This window comes from Ovis aries, chromosome 1 (genome assembly GCF_016772045.2).
Source record: "Ovis aries strain OAR_USU_Benz2616 breed Rambouillet chromosome 1, ARS-UI_Ramb_v3.0, whole genome shotgun sequence".
Taxonomy (NCBI): Eukaryota; Metazoa; Chordata; class Mammalia; order Artiodactyla; family Bovidae; genus Ovis; species Ovis aries.
The window spans coordinates 11658523-11679402 of record NC_056054.1 but is presented as its reverse complement, the minus strand read 5'-3'; the positions used below and the strand labels follow the sequence as shown (position 1 = coordinate 11679402).

General features: G+C 49.6%; 1 protein-coding gene across 3 annotated transcripts in view; it reads left to right on the top strand.

Moving 5' to 3' along the window:
- Positions 1–20880, top strand: part of GRIK3 (glutamate ionotropic receptor kainate type subunit 3) — a 247504-nt gene that overhangs the window by 204114 nt on the left and 22510 nt on the right. For all 3 annotated transcript variants that reach the window (XM_060399335.1, XM_004001807.5, XM_042245693.2), the window contains exons 11-13: positions 9436–9659; positions 15915–16033; positions 18432–18649. In XM_060399335.1, the coding sequence (XP_060255318.1) occupies positions 9436–9659; positions 15915–16033; positions 18432–18649 (561 nt within the window). The remainder of the gene's footprint in view (positions 1–9435; positions 9660–15914; positions 16034–18431; positions 18650–20880) is intronic.

Below are 20880 nucleotides of genomic sequence, written 5' to 3'. Positions count from 1 at the left end.
ACACTTAGGAATTTTCTAGCACCTGTCCCATCTCTTTAGATATATACAGGCTTTTATGAGGTTGTTGGCAGCTGCATTGCTGATTGATAAGTGCAGCGCTGGCCGGCTGGAGGGACATCAATGGACACTTCTCGTGACTCAGGGTACCCTCCTGCAAGAATGGCGGTGCACCAGGCCCCAAGAGAAGGCTCACTGGGTGACCTCTTCTAAACCTCAGAAGGGGAATCCAGCCAATGCCTCCTTTGATCAGGTTATTGATTCATTTGTTTATTCAGTTAAGTCCCATGCTAGGTGCTGTGGATACAGTGTGAACAAAACAGTTAGGATCCCTTCCCTGAGCCTCAGGATCTTACGTTCTAGGAGGGGAAACAGGCAGTAATCTATGACTGTGTGAATAGGTGTCACTGTTCTGTGAGAGGAGTGTGGTAAGTGAAAGAGCTTCCCTGGCTCCCAGGCTGGGGCCCGGGCTGAGAGATCCCGCCAAACGGAAACCAGTGGGAAGCTGCTGATGATCCATCCCAGGAAAGCCTGGAGGAAAGTACTGGAGACTTGTGAGAGGTGAGAGTAACTCAGGAAATGCCTTTCCCATGCCCTTGGCTGGCAGCATTCAGAGAGATCCAGGAAGGGGGTCTGGGTCATGTCTAACTCCCTGGCATGCATCAGAAGATGGCACATGAGGGTCAGAAGGAGGAGGGGCATGGACTTGGGAGGATGTCCCCCAGTAACAGCCACAGCCTTGAGACTATGCCCTCGGGCCTCCCAGCCTCCAGGTAGGCTGGCATATGTGCCAGGAAGATCTGGTCTCACAGACACACCACCATCGCCCTCCTGTGTCCCATCTTCCTCCTAACTGGGACAGAGACCTTGTTTCTGTCCTGTTTGTGTTGGACCCAACCCCTGTTTACAAGGCCGGGGGCTGTCACTGAGGGTGCCATGGAGCTGAAAACGTCGCTAGGCCCTGACTGAAGAGGGCCGTGAGGACAAGTGAGGGCCATCAGTGAATGCTCAGGACCACTGATGGTCATAAGAAAGGTTGCCATTAAGGGCAAGGACGCAGCGCAGCATCCAAACTCTGGAGGGAGGCTGGAGAGAGACAGTCAGGACCTGGCAGACTGGCAGGGGTCAGCATGGCCTCAGAGAGAAGGGGGATGCTGAACAGGGAAACAGGCCAGAGCTCAGCCCACAGGCTGGAGTAAGGGCTGATCAGAACTCTTGGGGGTACTTTGATGCTAAGTCTTCCATCAAAACCATACTGAGCCCCTTCTTTTTGCCTGCCTTGGTACTAATCCTAGAGATGCCATCAGAGTGTGAAGTAAATGTAGCCCCTGCCCACCTCCCCCCACCTCCACCACCAGAGCTTATGTACCAGCAGAGGAGCCAGATATCAAGCTGCTGCTGCTGCTGAGTCGCTTCAGTCGTGTCCGACTCTGTGCGACCCCATAGACGGCAGCCCACCAGGCTCCTGTGTCCACAGGATTTTCCAGGCAAGAGTACTGGAGTGGGGTGCCATTGCCAGTGACTTACAAATCAATATTCAGCTGTGTGAGGACCAGTGCAGGGGCTATGGGAATGTACAACTCAGACCTCACAGCCTGTAGAGGGCGGGGGCTCCCTGTCCCTAGGTCCTTGGGCTTGACTGGGTAGGGCCTGTCTGGGCGGACACCACCCTTAGGGCCCTGTGGGATGGGGAAAGAGAACCACTATAGATAGGAGACGGAGCCATAGCTCATCCTTCCCCAGGGTCCCTGTGGCTACGAAGCAGGAGGACCTGCTCATGCTTCCTGGAGACAGAGGTGCAGCATGGTGCCTTCCGGGACTCAGGAATCAGCTGCTCTCCCACGCCAGGGAGAAACACAGCATCATTCCGCACTATCAGGCCATGAGGCTGCCGTTAGCTCAGGAAGCTGGCGTGTGAATCACAGGTGTTGGTAGCAGACCCATCCGCTAACATTCATGAATTTACTAGCACTCCTTTCCCCTCTGTTCAGATGTGTGGGTTATTGAGGTTGCTGGCTGTCGGATTAATGTCTAGGGCTTTTCAGGGGGCTCTGTGTTTTCTTTAGCTCAGAGTCTGGGGTTCATCAGCAGACACTGTCTGTGACTTGCTCTTAGAAACTGTGAGGTGCCCAGCCAGCTGGCTCTGAGAGCATGCTTGCCGATTTTCTCTTCTAAACCAGCAACATCCCATTCATTCAGTCCCCAGGTCTCTACTTGGAGGCCTGCTATGAGCTGGACACTGTGTTAGGTGGAGGGCATACCATAGTGAAAGGACACTGACTCAGGCCAGCTCTCTGGAGCTTATGGGCCAGTAGAGAGGAAATCACTTAAAACCTCTGAAATCACAACTGTGATCAGTGCTGAGAGCGCAAGTACCTGGTGCTATCAGAGTCATCACTAGGGAGGCTTGATTTCATCTGAGGATTTTGTCTGTGGAAGTGATGTTTGAGCTGAGATCTGAAGGAGAAGCAGATATTAGCTAGACAAAGGTTCAGGGAAGAAGTTCCAGGTATAGAAGAGTGTTGTCCAAAGGTCCTGAGGTGAGCATGGACTGGAGGGTCTGAAAGAAGCCAGTGGGAAGAGAACCAGGGGGAACAAGATGGGAGGTGAGACCGTAGAGGCAGGCAGGACTGAAACTGCACTTTCTAATGCAGGAGCCACCAGCCACATGGGGTTGTTTAAATCTGAACTTTAATTAAAATCAACTGGTTACATTAATTTAAATTACTTAATTTACAATGAATGAAATCAAAGTATAAATTCAGTTCCTCAGTTATACAAGCCACATTTCAAATTCTACTTGTGGCCAGTGGCTACCATATTGGACAGTGAAGATATAAAGCATTTCAATCATCGCAGAAAGTTCTGCTGGACAGCACCAGCTAGATTGTGTATGGTTTCATGAACCCATAATAAGAATTTTCTGGAGGGCAGAGGGAAAAGTCTTAACATATACTAAGCAGCATTGGGAATCAGAAAAGAGTCTATTTGGAGAAACAACACTTTAGGGAAAGAATGGAAGGTGAATTCCATGGATCCCACACACTAGAAATGTGGGCAGAGAGCCAGCAAACAGAGCCCTGGATTCAAGTCCTGCCCATGTGGCAAGAGTAAGCCTTGTTTTCTTGGGTGGCTTTGGAAGTAGAAGTACAAGGACCTGGTGGAAAGTAGGGGCGAATCAGCATGTTCCTGCAGCCACAGGGTTCCCAAGCATGACCAGGTGTTGCAAAGTGTATTCTGGGGAGGCCCAGGTAGTCATGGTCAGGAGCCAGAGTCAAGTTCAGATCTCTGGGAATGCAGCGTGGGCTCAGGAAGGGCAGGGTGGGCCCAGCCCTAAAACTTGCCAACAGAATGGGCCAGGTGCAGGGGCGGGGCTGGCAGCAGCTGGTACAGGCAGTTGCATGCGTCCTCCCCAGAATCTGAGTAATATGTGTATGAGTGTCCTTGGGCTGTCACAAACCTGGGAACTTAAAACAGCAGAAGTTTATTCTCTCTCAGTTCTGGAGGCCAGAACTCAGAAATCAAGGTGTCTGCAGAGTTGGTCCCTTTGGAGGGAGCATTTGTTCACTGACTCGCCTAGCATCTGGTGTGGCTGGCAATCCTTGGCATCCTTGGCTCAAAGCTACATCACTCCAGTCTCTACCTCCGTTATCACATGGTCTTCTCTGTGTGTATCTGTGTATTCTCTCCTCTTTTATAAGAACATCAGTCATTGGATTTAGAGCTCCCCCTAACCCAGTATGACTTCATCTTAGCTTGGTGACTTCCATAAGAGCCTAATTTCCAGAGCCTCTGGGTTGGTGAACACGTGAAGATGAGGGGAGGATGGGATGCCCAGTGAAAGAGAGAAAGCATGGAAGCACCATACCCACTCCTGTATAACCTGCCCTATGTATCTCCTCCATCTAGCTGTTCCTGAGTTCCGTCCTTTTATAATATCCAGTAACTTCAGTGGCTTCACCATTGTACTCCCCACCAACCACCTGTGAGGGATCGAGTTGCTCTGCATCCTCATTGCCATTTGGTATTATTACCATTGTTTTATTTTGGCTCTTCTGATAATTAGGTAGTAGTATTAGGGGGATTTTAAACCACGTGGGCTGTGTTGCTGGGGGACGGCTGAGGGAACTACTGTGATGCGCAGAGTCTGAATAAAAAAAAACAGGCTTGTGCCAGGAGACTTCACAAGGCTGCATATTCAGGAAAGGCTGTTTTGCACACCAATGGATTTAGGGGCACTCGGCAGGAGCCAGAGAGAAACAGATCTTTGGGGAAGTGAACAATCCCACTGAAGACATAGAAAGTGAGTCCTTCCTTAGCAAAGTCCCAGTTACTCTACCTAGGAATTTCTCCAAGATTATTTAATCATAGTGGCAACAATAAGATACTGTTTTAGTGGGGAGGAGGGGAGAGGAGGAGGAGCCTATTTCCAGGTAATGTCACATTCATAGGTACCAAGAGTTAGGACTTGAATATATTTGGAAGAGGATGCACAGTTCAACTCATTGAATGTGGCTGGTATGGTAGAGTGATAAAACATTTGAGTTTGAGGTCATGGTCAATGGGTCCATGCTCTGGCTCAGCCACTCACCAGCGTGGGAGGCAGCTCTGCTCATTTCTGTATCACAGATGTCACTGACCACTCACAAGCTTGACCAAATCCCCTAGCCTAACTGAATCACATTACCCTTACCTGGGATGAGGTGATCATGTTTACTGCACCATGGGACTGCGGGCAGGTCACATATGGCAATACATATAGTACACGTAGCAGTGCTTGGTATGTAAGTGAAAGTAAAAGTTGCTCAGCCATGTCCGATTCTTTGTGACCCCATAGTCCATGGGATTCTCCAGGCCAGAATACTGGAGTGGGTAGCCATTCCCTCCTCCAGGGGATCTTTCCAACCCAGAGATCGAACCCAGGTCTCCTGCATTGCAGGCAATTCTTTACCAACTGAGCCCCCAGGGAAGCCCAAGAATACTGGAGTGGGTAGCCTATCCCTTCTCCAGTGGATCTTCCTGACCTAGGATTCAAACTGGGGTCTCCTGCTTTGCAGGTGGATTCTTTACCAGCTGAGCTACCAGAAGTACCCACAAAAGATGGTAGTTCCTTCCACAGAAGGTATATATAAACTTTAACAGGTCACAGTCAGCAAGCAGATGCCCAGGGGAACCCCAATCAAGAGGCAGAGCACATAGATGGGGAATCTGGTTGAGATCAAAGGAAGCAAAGTAGGCAGGGACACCAGACACAGGTAGCAAGCTGAGGCTTTCCAGGTTTCACTCTCAGGTATGTGGCTAGTGTCTGACCAGCGGTCAAGGGGCCTGGATACTAAGGGCAAAAATGTGGAGCTGTAGCCAGCTAAGCATTCTTTCCTTCACTTTTGGTTGCAGAGATGCAGTAAAGTAAGTGGTGCCAATCGACCTTATGTAAGCTTGGAGGAGAGTAGGACAGCTTCTTTGTAAGTAGAAAGCTGCTTATGGTGATGGAGTTCTGGAAGTGCTATCCTGTCTGGTCCAGAGGTTTATAGAAAAAGGTATGGAAGGTCTTCAGTGAGGCAGATGGAGCTAACAAACCACCCATAAGACCAATGAATATGTCGGACGAGTCAGAGGTTTGGTTTGTTCAAGGACGTGATTACTGACAGCGAAGTCTTCATACCCTCTGTGAGCCTCAGTTTCCCTCCACAAATAATACAGGTTGGAATAGATGTGCTGAAGGTCTCTTGTCCAGCTCTGACAGCCTATGATTTTATGAATCATCCTCAAAGAAAACTTGCACAAGTAGGAAGAGCCTGCCAAGATTGGGCCTTTCATTCTGAGTAATGAGCTGAAACAGCAAAGGCTTGACATCTGTTCGGCTCTTTCAAGGGAAGTTGGACAAAATAATGCCTTTTTCAAAGAAATCGTAACCAACAGTGAAATGTAGTATTTCCTGCCCAAACCAAAGTGGAGAACTCCAGCCTTGCTGAAGCCCAAGGGAGAACACACATCAAAACTTCTCATAAAGAAAGTCAGGTTGACCAGCTGTCTTGCTGCTGTAGGCACAGAATGCCTAGACACCCCTGCCTTCTAACACCATTAAAACCAGAGAGCAGAAAGGCTGGTGGCAAGATTCTGAAGATTTCTGAGACCATCTGGGGAAAGAAAGAGGGCCTGTGGCCCTGTAGTTGGCTTTCTGGCTAGCCCGGGAATACTCCTGGTTGGGATAAGCATTGGCCACAAACACCTTGATCTTCGAGTTACTAACACTGTCATCCAACCTGCCATCAAAAGCCAGAGGAAGATTTGCCACCACTGACTTTGAGGTTCTTCCCAAGAATCCATTCCAAACCCCAGAAGCCATTCCCAGAGACCAGTTCCAAATGCATTCTGAGCAGTGATGATGACTTTGGAGTCAGAACAGAGCCTCCCAAAGTGCTGTGCTTTGAAAGGACAGGGCTAGGGAAACAGTGGAAACAGTGTCAGACTTTATTTTTTAAGGCTCCAAAATCACTGCAGATGGTGATTGCAGCCATGAAATTAAAAGACACTTACTCCTTGGAAGGGAAGTTATGACCAACCTAGATAGCATATTGAAAAGCAGAGACATTACTTTGCCAACAAAGGTCCGTCTAGTCAAGGCTGTGGTTTTTCCAGTAGTCATGTATGGATGTGAGAGTTGGACTGTGAAGAAAGCTGAGCACCGAAGAATTGATGCTTTTGAACTGTGGTGTTGGAGAAGACTCTTGAGAGTCCCTTGGACTGCAAAGAGATCCAACCAGTCCATTCTAAAGGAGATTAGTCCTGGGTGTTCATTGGAAGGAATGATGCTAAAGCTGAAACTTCAGTACTTTGGCCACCTCATGCGAAGAGCTGACTCATTGGAAAAGACTCTGATGCTGGGAGGGATTGGGGGCAGGAGGAGAAGGGGACGACAGAGGATGAGATGGCTGGATGGCATCATCGACTCAATGGATATGAGTTTGAGTGAACTCCAGGAGTCGGTGATGGACAGGGAGGCCTGGCGTGCTGCAATTCATGAGGTCACAAAGAGTCGGACACGACTGAGCGACTGAACTGAACTGAACTGAGGGGAAGCCAAGTTCTATAATCATGATATGCCAACATTATAAGGGATCCTAGAACTTCAGGACTTAAAGGGATCCTCCAGAATGTCCCGCCACAGTTCCCACTGCACTTGGAATCTTATCCACAGTCTCCAAAGGGGATTCCCTTGCCTGGAAGCTGCATGAGAGCAGAGCTGGATCTCTTGCTCGCCTCTCTACCCCTGACTGTTGCACAGTAGGTCTTGACCAAATACACGCTAGTCACTGGGCACCTTCCCTGACAGTTCTCTCTCCTTTTGTTGCTTTCCTTTGAACACACCCTGAGATGAGAGTACTCCAGGGAGCCAAGGTAGCAGCAGCTGCTCATTTCTTCTCCCTTGCCTTCAAAGCTAGGCAAGTTCCAACACACACGTTTAGAAATTTACCAAAGTAAGATCCCAGTATGAAACAGCCTTTCTAATAGGCTCCCCTTCCTTGATGTTCCCAAGTAGTCCTGCTGCTAAGTCACTTCAGTCGTGTCTGACTCTGGGCAACCCCATAGACGGCAGCCCACCGGGCTCCCCCAAGTAGTCCTAAGATTCACTAAACCCTTGGGCTCCTAATGTCAATAATCAGCCATGGGGGCTGGTGCTAGAAGGAGAAACACTGGGGTGAGCAACACCAGGGTTACGTGTTTGCCAACGTCCCCCAGCCTGGGGCACCAACAGTCATTTCAGAGCTGGGGTTCTACCCATAGCAATCCTCCTTGCCTTGAAGTCTCATTTCAACTTGGTTGCTGGTTTCCATTCTAGGACTGGTGGAGTCGGAGGTGTGTTAACAGCTATCACTTAGAAAAGAATCTGATTAACGTCCATTTTCCCTACTAGACTGTAAGCCCCATAAAGGCAGAAGCCACATCTGTTTGGCTCAGCTGTGGATCCCTAGTGCCTAGTGGATCTCACAAAATAATTAATTAATTGTTTAATTAATCAACTAATTAAGCTGGGCCAAGTCAGAGGGTGACTGCCTAGGGACTATTGTTTGGAAGGGGATTCTAAGAGGCAGCTGCTGCCACCCTTAGCAAAAGGGTCTTTAGTCCTGATCTTTAGGACTCAGCCTCCCTTTCTGTTCTGCCCCATCTGAGAAAGGGAATTGATTATGTTCACATTCTGGTAAATATCCACAGGAGCCCAAGGGAGAGCCTCTGAGAGGGAAACATTATTAATCAACAAACACTGCATAGGCTGAGATGGGGCTTGGTGGTAGAAAAACAGAGCAGTGAATCAGCCACAGTCCCAACTATACTTAGGGACTTACAGGTAAGTAGGCAGATATGACAAAAGGGCACATGCCGGCACATACTGCCATTTCCACTGAGCAGGTTAGGACCTTACCACAGGACAGAAGGAGCTTCACGGGCATTCAGAATTGCAGGCTATCAGGGAGGACTTCTTGAAAGAGGTAGCATGTGCAAAGAAATATTTAAGGTGGTGAAAGTTAGACAGCAGGGAGAGGCATTCTCAACAGGCACAGTGTGTGTAAAACATAGAGGTCAAGAAGGGAATGTGGTAAACAAGAAGCAGTTAAGTGGGACCTTGTGCTCGAGGAGAGCAGTGGGGCAAGCCTGCAAAGATGGGAAGGCAAGATTGCAGATTTTTAATCAGAAAAAGCTCAGCCTAGAGATATGAAACTTTAATTACTCCCCTTGTTAGAACTGTGATGGAGTGAGCTCTATCGGCGTGTGAACATCCCTAGCTTTCTCCAACCCCTTCCCTGCCTCCTCTGCTCTGTCCTCTTCCCGCCCCTCTGCTACTACAGAGGGCTCAAAATTTGTTTCATTTCTCCCCCAACCCTTTCCCACCAAAGAGAGTATTATTTTTGCCCAACAGGTTATGGGGGCTTTGAGGATATATAGACTATCCAAAATGGGGTAAAGCATGCAAGATGTAGATAGGAAAGGAAAATGGATATAAATAAGGGGTGCTGTGGATTCTGTGTCCTCTTCATGACATTTGAAAGTCACAAAAAAAGAACACAAGCTATTTTTAAATGTTCGTAGATTGCTGAACTATATTTGACAAGGCACCATTTCGAGAATGGACCACATGGGTTACAGCTGTAATAGTGTTCCACTCCCCACATGTTGATACCATGTCCTCTTCCTCAAGGCCATCAGCTCTTGGATAACAGGGGTTAAGTCTAATTCACGGTTGTCTCCCAGCACCCTGGGCATTGCCTGGCCCAGAAGAAGAATTAGTAAACAGTGAAATTGAAGAGTGTTAAAGTGTTCCGGGGTTCAGGCAACAAACTCCACTTCCCTCCCTCGTCTCTCCTCCTTTCAAGAAGGGATGTTCTGTCCCCCGCTAGCTTAGGCTTTGTTCATAGTCTGTCTCTGTCTCTCTCACTGCAGAAGGCAGACCTGGCCGTGGCCCCCCTGACCATCACCCACGTCCGCGAGAAGGCCATCGATTTCTCCAAGCCCTTCATGACCCTCGGCGTGAGCATCCTCTATCGCAAGCCCAATGGCACCAACCCTAGTGTCTTCTCCTTCCTCAACCCCCTTTCCCCAGACATCTGGATGTATGTGCTCCTCGCCTACCTGGGTGTCAGCTGTGTCCTCTTTGTCATCGCCAGGTAAGGGTAATGCCCTGGCCAGAGCTCTGGCCCAGGGTTAGGGGCTCAGGAAGCCAGGCAAGTCCCCTCCGTCCTCAGCAGTTGGCACAGAAGGCCCAGGTTCAGACCACTGCTTACCTGCTCCTGTCTCTTTCCCTGAGGCTCAGATCCTTTCATATCCCCCAAGGAACATTTCACGGCCCTCTAACTTAAATTCCCCTAGTCCTCACCCTGGTCTGTGTCCATGACTTTGAGAGGTATCAGTTGTATCCTAGGTCCTGTGACCAGGCTTGGAGAGGTTCAATCACTCCCCAAAGCTGGACCACTTGGACCAGGCACCCAGTACAGCAGACCCAGGTGGCCCAGCAGGTAGCTTAACACTTACAAAACAGACTGTGTCCATCCACTCCACAACAGCAGGAGGAACAATGCCACATAAACTCACTCGCATACGCACATGCAGAAACTTGGCTTGCACACATCCTCACCTGCCTCTAACACATGCTAGCAATACCCTTGCATATTCAGTTGTTCATATGAAGCAGGCATAGTACATCCTTACTGGTGGGTCATAGGTAGAGGCCACTGGGAAGCGGGTTTAGCCCAGTGCTTACTGAGCACCTACTGTGTGCCAAGCACCATGCTCTGTCCTTTATAGCCAGTTATCTTATTTAATTCTCATGGCCTCCCATGAAGGGGAGACATCCGACACTCAGAGAGGCTCAGTACTCCTCCAGGCCACCCTAGCAATAAGGGATACATCCGGCTCATTGAACTCAGGTCACCAAGTGTTTTATCTGCAACCCACATCTCTGCCACCTGGACATCTGTGTTCTGCTTCCGCCCTAAGTTGGTAGCTCCTGGGCCCTGGCCCTCTGCCCCCTCCCTCCAGGCTCCAGCCCCAGCCCTTGCCCTGGTTCTTTTTTCTCTAAATTCTAACAAGGTGTGATGCGAGACTTCTCGGGAGAAGCAATCTGAGATCCAAGGACTTGGTGTGTCGGCCTTTTTCTCTGCTGAGTCTTCTTTGAAAGCTTTTCCCCACCCTGCTCCTTTTCGCTCCCTCCTCCCACACAGACACAGACCAAAGGAAAGGATGTGAGAGAGGAAATTGTCCTGCCTCCGAAACCCTTTGCTGCCGGCAGGCCTGGTGCTGCCTGCCTGCTCACCCAGCCGGCAGCCCAGCCTGCCACAGAGAGACCTTCATTATGCCTCTTGTCTCTAATGGTCTAACAAGCCTTTGAAAGCCAGGAGCCATTCTCCAGAGCTCTCACCATAATTTTAGCAGCGCCAGCCGGCCTCTTGGCTCCCCACCCCCTCAAAAACAGCTCGAGCTTTCCCAGCATCAGCTTTGCTCATTTGATGTGCATCCCATCCCCCTCCGATTTCTGGCCTTTCATCCCCTGCAGCTGAGCCTGCTTTCCACACCTTACCTTCTGGCCAGGCAGGTAGGAGCCCCCCTTCCAAGGTCAGGATGAGGAGACTTTCTGGAAGAGAGGGGATTTCTGGAGCTGCTGGAATGACACAGAATGCCTGGAGAGAGAGGGGAGGGACAAGGGTCTTCATCACAGAGCCATGAATAGCATCACAGGACGATCATCAGTGCACCACTCACACAACTCAATTCACGCCCATCCGTCAAAGCCTTACAGCAGTCCTGGTAAGGTCAGCATAATTATTCCCACGCTACAGAAGCAGAAACTGAGGCTCAGAGGGGTTAAGTCTTTGCCCAAAGCCAGAAAGCCTTTTGCCGCAGAGTTTGGGCTTCAAACCAAGACTTGCCGGACTTTTAATCAGGGGTGGCACACACAGGAAGCACCCTGGGTGGTAGGCAGCAGGGGGTGGTGGGGACTGAGGCAAACTCGAGCACACACCTGGAGAAAAGAGTCATTACCACTGAGCTTCAGCAGACCATGCCAAGCAGGAATGCAGGCCAGTGCTGTGGGGGTTCATGATTTTAGAGAGTTTCAGATCTTCATGTGATGCCTCATGGCTTTTATAAGTAGCCACTAATTTGATTTTTTAGAATGCCGTTGAGGTCAAGCACAGCCCATCTGTAGTGTGGAAGTGGCCCTCTGTCCCCTCCCCTCTGTATGCCCTGTGTCCTTTGGACCTCTGCTTGCTGGCTACCAGAGAGCTAGACACAGCTGCGCAAGAGACAGGGTCTGCGAAGTGTGAGTAGGTGTCTAGATTCTTTCTGGGCAGCTCCAGCAAGACACAGGACTGTCCATCCTACAAACTGGCTGGCCTATGCCTGGCTAGTATCAGGGGTCTAGGCATTGACCAAGGCCTTTCTCTGTGAGAAGAAAAGGGACGGAGAGAAGGAGGAAGGGCTGGAAGGCGTGGGGAGGGACGCTGCTTCCCATCACTTAGACCAGGCCAGTTGGTACTCATGACAAGGAGATAATCCTAAGTGCTTGACCCCGGAAGCAGGACTGAGGGCGAGCCGCCAGTCCAGCCCCTCAAGAGTCACATTCCAGCCAAATCCAGTACAGATGAGAGCCCCCGGGAAGAGGTGATCCCAGCCACAGTCTACACCTGTCATCTGGGGCTGGAGTTTAGCCTTCACCCTTCAGGGAAGACAGGGTATCTCCAAGTCAGTCTCTCCCACTGACTTGCAAAACTTGGAGAACCCCTCGTAGCCACAAGCCATAAACCCAAGATCCATCATTCACTTTGGCGGCACCTCCCTTACTGTACAGCAGCCCTTCCACCCCTCTGCCCTCCTGGGGCACTGGAGTTGGAATCTGGGCCCTTCCACCCCCTGACTGCTGGACCACCGCCAGCTGGAGGGCCCAGGCTGCCTCCCTGCCTATAAAGTGGGCATCTGCTGTGCTGTCTGCACCTTGAGGGGTAGTGAGGACCCAGGTCTACAACAAGACTTAATAACCCAGAGACCCATTCTAGACCAGTTATTTTTATCATGGTAAGAAATTCCACCTCCGGGAATGTATCCTGTTGAAAGTCACCACTGAGCCTCACTTTACAAGCATGTGCGTGCTTGGTCGCTTCAGTCATGTCTGACTCTGTGTGAGCTACCCATAGCCTGTAGCCTCTTCTGTCCATGGGATTTTCCAGGCAAGAATACTGGAGTGGGTTGCCATGTCCTCCTCCAGGGGATCTTCCCGACCCAAGGATCAAACCCATGTCTCCTGCGGCTCCTGCACTATGGGCAGATTCTTTACTGGTGACCCACCGGGGAAGCCCTGCCTCACTTTACAGTCCTCGTGAATCTAGAAACCCCTCTCAGCAAAGCCCTAGACAAGGCTGCCCTTTGGCCTGGAGACTCATAGAAGTGTGAGCAAGGATGTTTCTTTCAGCAGAGTGTATCACAGTGGAAAAAAAGGGGCCAGGCTGTGTCAACAAAAGAGGAGTGATTAAAAACACCCATTAACTGAAAAATTACACAAATGAACTTATTCACAAAACAGAAAGAGATTCACAGGCATAGAAAACAGACTTACGGCTACCAAAGGGGATGGTGGGAAATGGGGAGGGGGAGGGTAAAAATTAGGAGTTTTGGATTAATACATACACACTACTGGACAGAAAGTAGAACAACAGGGACCTACTGTATGGCAAACGCTATACGATCACACACGCTATGCTCAACAGCTTATGATAACCCAGAATGGAAAAGAATCTGGAAAAGAGTACGCATAGAGAACTAAAGCTATATGCCTGAAACCAGCGCAACATTGTAAATCAACTATACTTCAATATTAAAAACATATTTTTAAAAACCCTATTAAGTAGTTATAAAGAAGAAAGGACATTAGGAGTAACTGGTCTGAAGGAGGCTGATGGCTTATTCAGTGAAAAATCAAGACCTAAGACGTTATTATGGTATGATGTGATTTTTTTCTATGTAAAAGGATGATTACATGTATCCTATCTATCTATTTATACACATATATATTGTGTGTGTGTACATTAAAAAAGCAGGGCTCATGAGATCTCATCAGAAATCACCTTTGCTTTGTCCTTCACCCACTTGTCACCCACCTGCCAGGAGAAGGAGCTGGCACCCCACTCCAGTACTCTTGCCTGGAGAATCCCATGGACAGAGGAGCCTGGTGGGCTACAGTCCATGGGGTCGCAAAGAGTCAGGCACGACTGAGTGACTGACACACACACCTTTCAGTGTGTACAGAGGAGAAGTTCTTCGCCCCAGTGGAAGCTCTGCTGCGACCTGTCACTTTTTGGATCACTTCCAGAGCACAGAAACCCTAGGTCTCTCTCTGTAGCACAAGCACACTTTCAACTCAGAAGTTAGAAGACTATACTGGAAGTTAGTTAGACTATATTGGACTATACTGAGTCCAGTATAGTCCTCCGCATTTCTGTCATCATGCATACTTCAGACTTCTCCCCTTGCCCGGTCACAGGTCCGCTTTGGCAGTACCTCCTTAGTCGGCCCACTGCCCTATGGCTTCTCTCTGTCGGAGTCTCATTGCCTTTCTTGGATACGAGTCGCGATGGATCTCTCTTCTGTATAAGCCCATCTGGTCCAGGAAAACAACCTTAGCCCTGACCGCGCCAGGCCTGCAGGCCAGTTCTGTGCAGCAAGGGCTTACTCTTCTGTCTCTCGTAGAAAACGTGCATCAGCCCAACCCCTGCCCTCCAGATCTCCCAGCTAGCGTCCACCACATCCTTCCCAGGCTCTCCCAGCCACCCTGTGGAAGCCACTCTCCCTAGACTTCACTGTGGGAATGCAGGGGCCCCTGAGTACACAGCTCTCCAAAGGCTTTCTCTAAAACCCTTCTCACAACAGCCTCTCATCTCCGCTCTCTTCATCCTCTCTCTCTTCCTTGTGGATTTTTAGAGCATCTAGCCAGATCGTGGTCATTCCCTTTGAAAATCCCCATCTTGATTTGAAGCCTCACTTTGGAATTTCCTATTTGCAGGATCTTTCCACTTCATGAAAACCAAATTCTTTTCATGTGAGCATTTTGGTGATCGATGTTTAATTTACTAAAGCTTTTAGCAGAGAGATGGAAAGTCACAGCCTCACTCTTACAACTCATCACACTTTAAAAAACAAAAGAAAATTCCATCAGACATGTCTCTCCTTCCCGGTCTCTCATCTCAGCATCTGACCGTACACCAGCCACTCTGAACACACCCTCAACAGCCACGTCAACCACACCAGTCACACCAACCACACTAGACTGGTGGGGACTTTCTCCAGAGTCTCTCAATCTCTCCAGAGTGTTCCAGCTTCCTCCAACTTACATTTTCTCAACTGGAATTCACACAATAAACAAAGATCCCTCCAGTTATCAGGACTTTTCTTCCTTAGAAGGCAATGGGGGTGGGGAGGCTTAAATAACATTTTTTTTTTCCTGTCATGCATGTATTTGTATATTCAGAGAGAAAAATCTGAAAAAAACGATAGAACACATTGTTCTTCCCAAGAGGTGGGATCATGGAGTACTTTCACTTTCTCATTGTGTTTTATACTGTCTGAATATTTTATGAAGAGTGTATTTTACTATTTTTCCATTTCAAGGTTTTTAAAGTATATAAGTAATTTAAAAGCCTATTTTCATTTTTCAAAGTTCATGCAATACATACAAAGCAACAGGCTTCCATGAAATTTCTTCTGCATTTCCCCTCCCCAGAGGTCAATAGTGATTTTTTTTAGATGTGGATCCTCCCAGACTGTATATGCATTTGTATTCAAATGTACATAAATAAGAATGCAACTGTGTCTTCAGGAATCTATTTATGTAAATGTGATCATATTGTTCTTATTTTTATCACTTAAAAAAAAAACAAACAATATGTGTTGTGGATCTTTCCCTGTTGGTGCATCTCTTCTAACGGCTGCGTGCAGTTTCAGGGTGCGATTGTGGCGTAGTCTATTTAATCATTCCTCTATTGAAGGACATTTAGCTTGTTTCCAGTTTTTTGCTATTACAAACAATGCTTTGATAAACACCCCCATGCACTTCTCTTTATGCTCCTGGAAGAGTGTTTTTTCTACGATGGATAATGAGTCGCAGAATTGCTAGGTTGAAGGGCATGTGCACTTTTAATTTTAAGAGATACTGCTGAATTACTTTTATCACCAGAAAAGGGCACTAACAATAAAAAACGGGAAGCAAAATGATTCTGGTTTCCCATTCCCTGACTCCCTAGCAGAACAATGAGGGAATTGATGCTAAAGTGGTAGGCACATCACTGTTTGCTAAACCGCCAGCTTGTAAGGCGTGAACACCCCTTCCTCCCATCTCCCCGAAGATTTGCCTCATTGCTCCCCTCTTTCTGCTTCAGGTTCAGCCCTTACGAGTGGTACGACGCTCACCCCTGCAACCCCGGCTCCGAGGTGGTGGAAAATAACTTCACTCTGCTGAACAGCTTCTGGTTCGGAATGGGGTCCCTGATGCAACAAGGTATGTGTGCCCTTAGAAGGTTGCAGACACCTGGATGCTCAAGTGTGTGCCCTTTCCCAGGTCGCTGAGCTCCACCTCTGCTGGAGCCAGCTGGACTGGCTCACTGTCTGAGGCTGAAGCATATACCAATACCTGCGGCAGGCAGGGCTCATCCCCAGCCCCTCCTGCTCCAGCTGGGATGGACATACAGCATCCTGCAGTCAACCTGCAGTCCACCCCCTGATTCTCACCACCGCAGAATCTCCCTGAGCAAAGCTGGGCTGAGGATGGAGGGAGCCTGGAGGCAGGGAGGCTGGGTGGAAGGCCACTGCAGAAATGAGATGGTGAGACCTGAGCCAGGGTAGTGGCTGCGGGAGTGGAGGCCAGAGATGGACTTTGAGAACTTCAGGATGTAGCGGGGACTGGACTTGGTGACTGTCTAACTCTGGGAGCCCAGTAGAAGGAAGGGGGCACATCTGTGTTGGGGCCATTAGCCTGAGTGCATCAGATCTGGTATACCCAGAAGGATGCCATTTCTCTCACATCCTCCTGAGGGAGGTTAGGATAGGGTACCTGCCCCCTCACCACCACCATCACCACCCCCGCCCCCACCCCCCACCCCCCTCTGGTAGCCTAGCTTCTGGAAGGATTTGCAGCTGCTCAAATATCTCAGAAAGCAGAGCACCTGCAAGGAGCAGAGGCTGAAGGACAAGCAGAGTGGGAGGGGACCCCAGCCAGGAAAAAGCCCCAGAAGAACCCTACCCCCACAGTCCCTGATGACCAGGAGCCAGATGCTGATTGCCTCTTGTCTACGGAGTCACTGTCAGAGCCGCTTATCTCAGGGAATGGGACGGAGGCAAGGACCAAAGTCTCTGCCTGGGTTAGGGCCCCACAAAGGGACAAAAGGGGGCCAGGGAGGGAAGGAGATACAAGGGGCAAAGACTGTCCCTGTCCCTCCCTCACATGTGTATCCTCAAGGCCTGGCACAAACCCTGGTCCTCAGTAATGTCTACCAGCAAGTGCCGCAGGCATGCATGACTGATGTTATCTCAGCATGTCCTGAGTGCCCACGACCTGCCAAGCCTTGTGAATGAAGGACCCTGGACCCAAGCAAACTCTCAGCCATGACAGAGGCCAGGGGTGGGGTCCAACAGAGCCTGACCGAGCTCGCCAAACAAATAATTAAAATAAGTCATTCTCCCTTTGGGGGCACCTCCAGCCCCTTGTTTGGGGGAGGGCCAGGCGGATGAGGCTGGGGTGGGGGTGGGGGAGTGGTCTCTGGCAGCTGAGAAGTGACAGGCAGCTTGAGGGGGAAGCACCTCATTCTGTCCCCACGACTAATGAGCATCCTGAAGCCTCACCTTGCTGCTCTGTCCATCATCTCTGCTCAGTGACAGTTAGGAAAGAACCTGAAGGCCCCTCCACACAGTAATAGCTTCTCTTCCACCTCCTGCTGCTATTCAAAGCATTGGCCCCTGATGTATTCCCCGCGAGGTTTTGATTAGGAGGGAGAAAAATGGTTATGTATTTGAAAAACTCTCCCTTGAGTGATTTCTTTGAGAAAAAAAAAAAATCATCCATATCAAAGCCGACGCTTTTCAGATGCAGGTCCAAATATTCTGGAAAGTTCAGGAGTCACTTGCTATTTAAATCTCTTGAAAGCTGCCTAGTTAATTACTTCAGTTAAAAGGTTTCAGCTAAACTGTGCTCCGCACCCAAGGTCGGGAAGGAAGAATGATCGGTACTCTTTCTATTTCGGCAAAGAGCTTCGAAAAATGTTGATTTTTCTCCTCCTGCAAAGCGTCATATAGCAATCTTATATTTGTATACCACTCACATTTCCAACACACTTTCCTCCTCAAATTATGTCATTGCAGCAGTATCTTGAGGCTGGGACAGAAGAAGGATGATGCTTTGCTGAGTCCCAAAGAGGGAAAATGACGGGCACAAGAAAACACAGACAGCTAAGAGCAGGATTTACTCAAGAACCCAGGGGTTCTTGAACCTGGGACACATTCAGGTGTTCAGAAGCTGGGACCACACGTGTGGTTCACAGATATGCATCAGAGGGTCTGACATGCCTGTGAAATAAATATTCTGCTTGTGTGTGTTTTTATCAAGCAGTGGTTCTTAAATTTTAGCCCAGATCAGGATCACCTAGAGGGCTTACTGAACCCAGATTGCTGGGCCCCATCCCTAAAGTTACTGATTCAGTGGGTCCTGGGTGGGACCTGAGAGTGTGCATTTCTAACAAGTTCCCAGGTGATGCTGTCAGTCCAGGAACTACACTTCAAGAACCACTGGTCTAAGGAAGAGGTCTCCGCTGTTACTAGATGATCAGTGGAGTCTGTGACCCCGAGGACCAAGCGGCCCTGGTCTGGGCCTTGTCAGGGACCACGTGTCTCCTCCTTCCTCCCAGGGTCTGAACTGATGCCCAAAGCCCTGTCCACGCGCATCATTGGTGGCATCTGGTGGTTCTTCACGCTGATCATCATCTCCTCCTACACGGCCAACCTGGCTGCCTTTCTGACCGTGGAGCGCATGGAGTCACCCATAGACTCTGCGGATGACCTGGCCAAGCAAACCAAAATCGAGTATGGGGCAGTCAAAGACGGCGCCACCATGACCTTCTTCAAGGTGAGACCCTCTCCCTCCCTTCACTGTCCTTCCTTAATCACACGGAGCCAGAAATCCCGAGGGCTCAGCCCCTCCCTATTTAGGAACAATTGACTTTGGGGAGCTGTAGTGATATGGCCAACTGGATGGGTCCCAGCGCAGATCCTAGAAGTTTCCATACCTGGGACAAGCAGCATGAATATGCTGTGTTTCCCTAAATCATCAGAGGAGAACATCAAAGGAAGCTGGAGAAGGGGGAAGGAGAAGCATGGCCCAGAAAACACACAAACAGGCCCTGGGGCCAGTAGGCTCCCTGCTCCTGGCTTTGCATCTCAGTGGCTTTCATCTCCAAGAGGCTGACCTGAGCTTGGGGTGAGCTGGCAACACCGAGGGGGCAGCAGGGGTGCATCCTCCAAGGAAGGCTTAAAACTTGAGCAAGCATTTACGGATGTTTACCAGCATGTTTCACTCGTGGAATGCTGGTGTCCAGGTAAAGCCTCTGTCACCTGCTTAGGTTCCTGCTTTCGTGGGGATCTGGCCATGACTTCGTTGCGTCCTCCTGTTTTGTAAAGCACTGGCTCACTTCCTTAACATTTTTTCACCTAATACAAGAGTAGCTGAGGGTTTAGGAAACTGGCTGACCCTGACTACCAGTAGCTATAAATGTTCCCCAGGAAATTAAGGTAATAATAACTCTAGTTGGCACCACTAAGAGCTCACAGTGGGCCAGGCACTGCGCTGAGCTTCATTTAATCTTCATGACAAATCCCGTGAAGTAGGTATTGCGTTTATTTCACACGTGTGGAAACTAAGGCTCGGAGCCGTTAAGCGAGTTGTCCCAAGGACTCACAGCTGAAGCAGCCTGGGTCTGGCCCAGGTCTGCCTTCCTTCAGAGCCCATGTTCTAAGCCGTGGTTCTCAGACTCAGTGTCTGTCCAGATCACCTGGAAGGCTCAGGGAACGCCAGGTTGCCAGGTCTCAACCTCTGCAGTTACTGATTCAGCAGATCCAGGGGCAGGGCCTGGAATGTCCATTTCTAATGAGTTCCCAGATGATGCTGATGCTGCTGGTCCAGGGACCACACTTTGAGAATCACTAATGATTTCTCAGAAATGGTCAGGATTGGGACCTCTGTGGCTCTGAGTCCATTCATTCATGTATTTATTTAGTAGTCAATTGCACTCAGTCAGTCTGAAAGCCTAGGGTGTTTTCCTTTCCACTGGGAAGGAAAGGAAAACATCCTTTCCCCTAGCCCTTGCCTCCTTCCAGGCTAAGCCTCTGAGTGATGGATTGTGCCTCCAGTGAGGCCTGAGTGAGGAGAGAAGGAAGGGGTTGGGTGGAAAGCCTTCTACCTCCTGGGCATGGCCACTCTCCTCCCCCTCCCCTGCACCCCATTCCCCTCCTCTACATGCTACCCTGACCTCGCCTGTTATGGGCTCTCCCTGGTGGCTGAGGTGGTAAAGAATCTGCCTGCAATGCAGAAGATCCCCTTGAGAAGGGAATGGCAACCCACTACAGTATGCTTGCCTGGTGAATTCCATGGACAGAGGAGCCTGGCAGGCTACAGTCCACAGGGCTCCCTTCTTAAAAGTAGAAGCAGTTCTGTGCTTAGTGAGGAGGAACGAGAGGAAACAGACTCCCCTCTGGAATGCTGCTACTGGCAAACGCAGTCTTCCTGTGAGGTCACCCCCATGTATTTATTTATAGTGAAGGGGAGATAAAGCACTGTCATAAGCACACTAGGGGCTCTCTGGGACCCTGTGTATGTATTCACGAGGGTGAGCAAGTGTGAGTATGTGACTGCATGCACAGTGCACGGAGCAGTATATGATGTGTGTGTATATGCACATGTGTGCCTACACGCGAGTCAGCCTGTCTGGGTGCTCGTGTGTCTTTCTGCTTGACCACAAGTGTCTGCATATATGCACTGGTGAGCACATGTGTGCCTGTGTCCCTGTGATCTGGGCATGTGGACACGTGACTATGACTCTGTGAAGTATGAGCTTGAGTGTCTACATGTATATGTATGTGGAGAGTGCACACATGTCTGTCTGCTTAAATGTCCCCATGGGTGTGCTTACATAAGTGTGAGTGGGGGGATGGGCCCATGTGTGTGTGTGTGTGTGTGTGTGTGTGTGTGCACACACACACACATGCCTGCTCCTGCCAATCCCCAGGCTGCGGCCCAGCCCTTTGACTATGCCAGAGCATCCCTCATGCATTACACATGAGCCCGTCTCTAAGCAGAGCTCC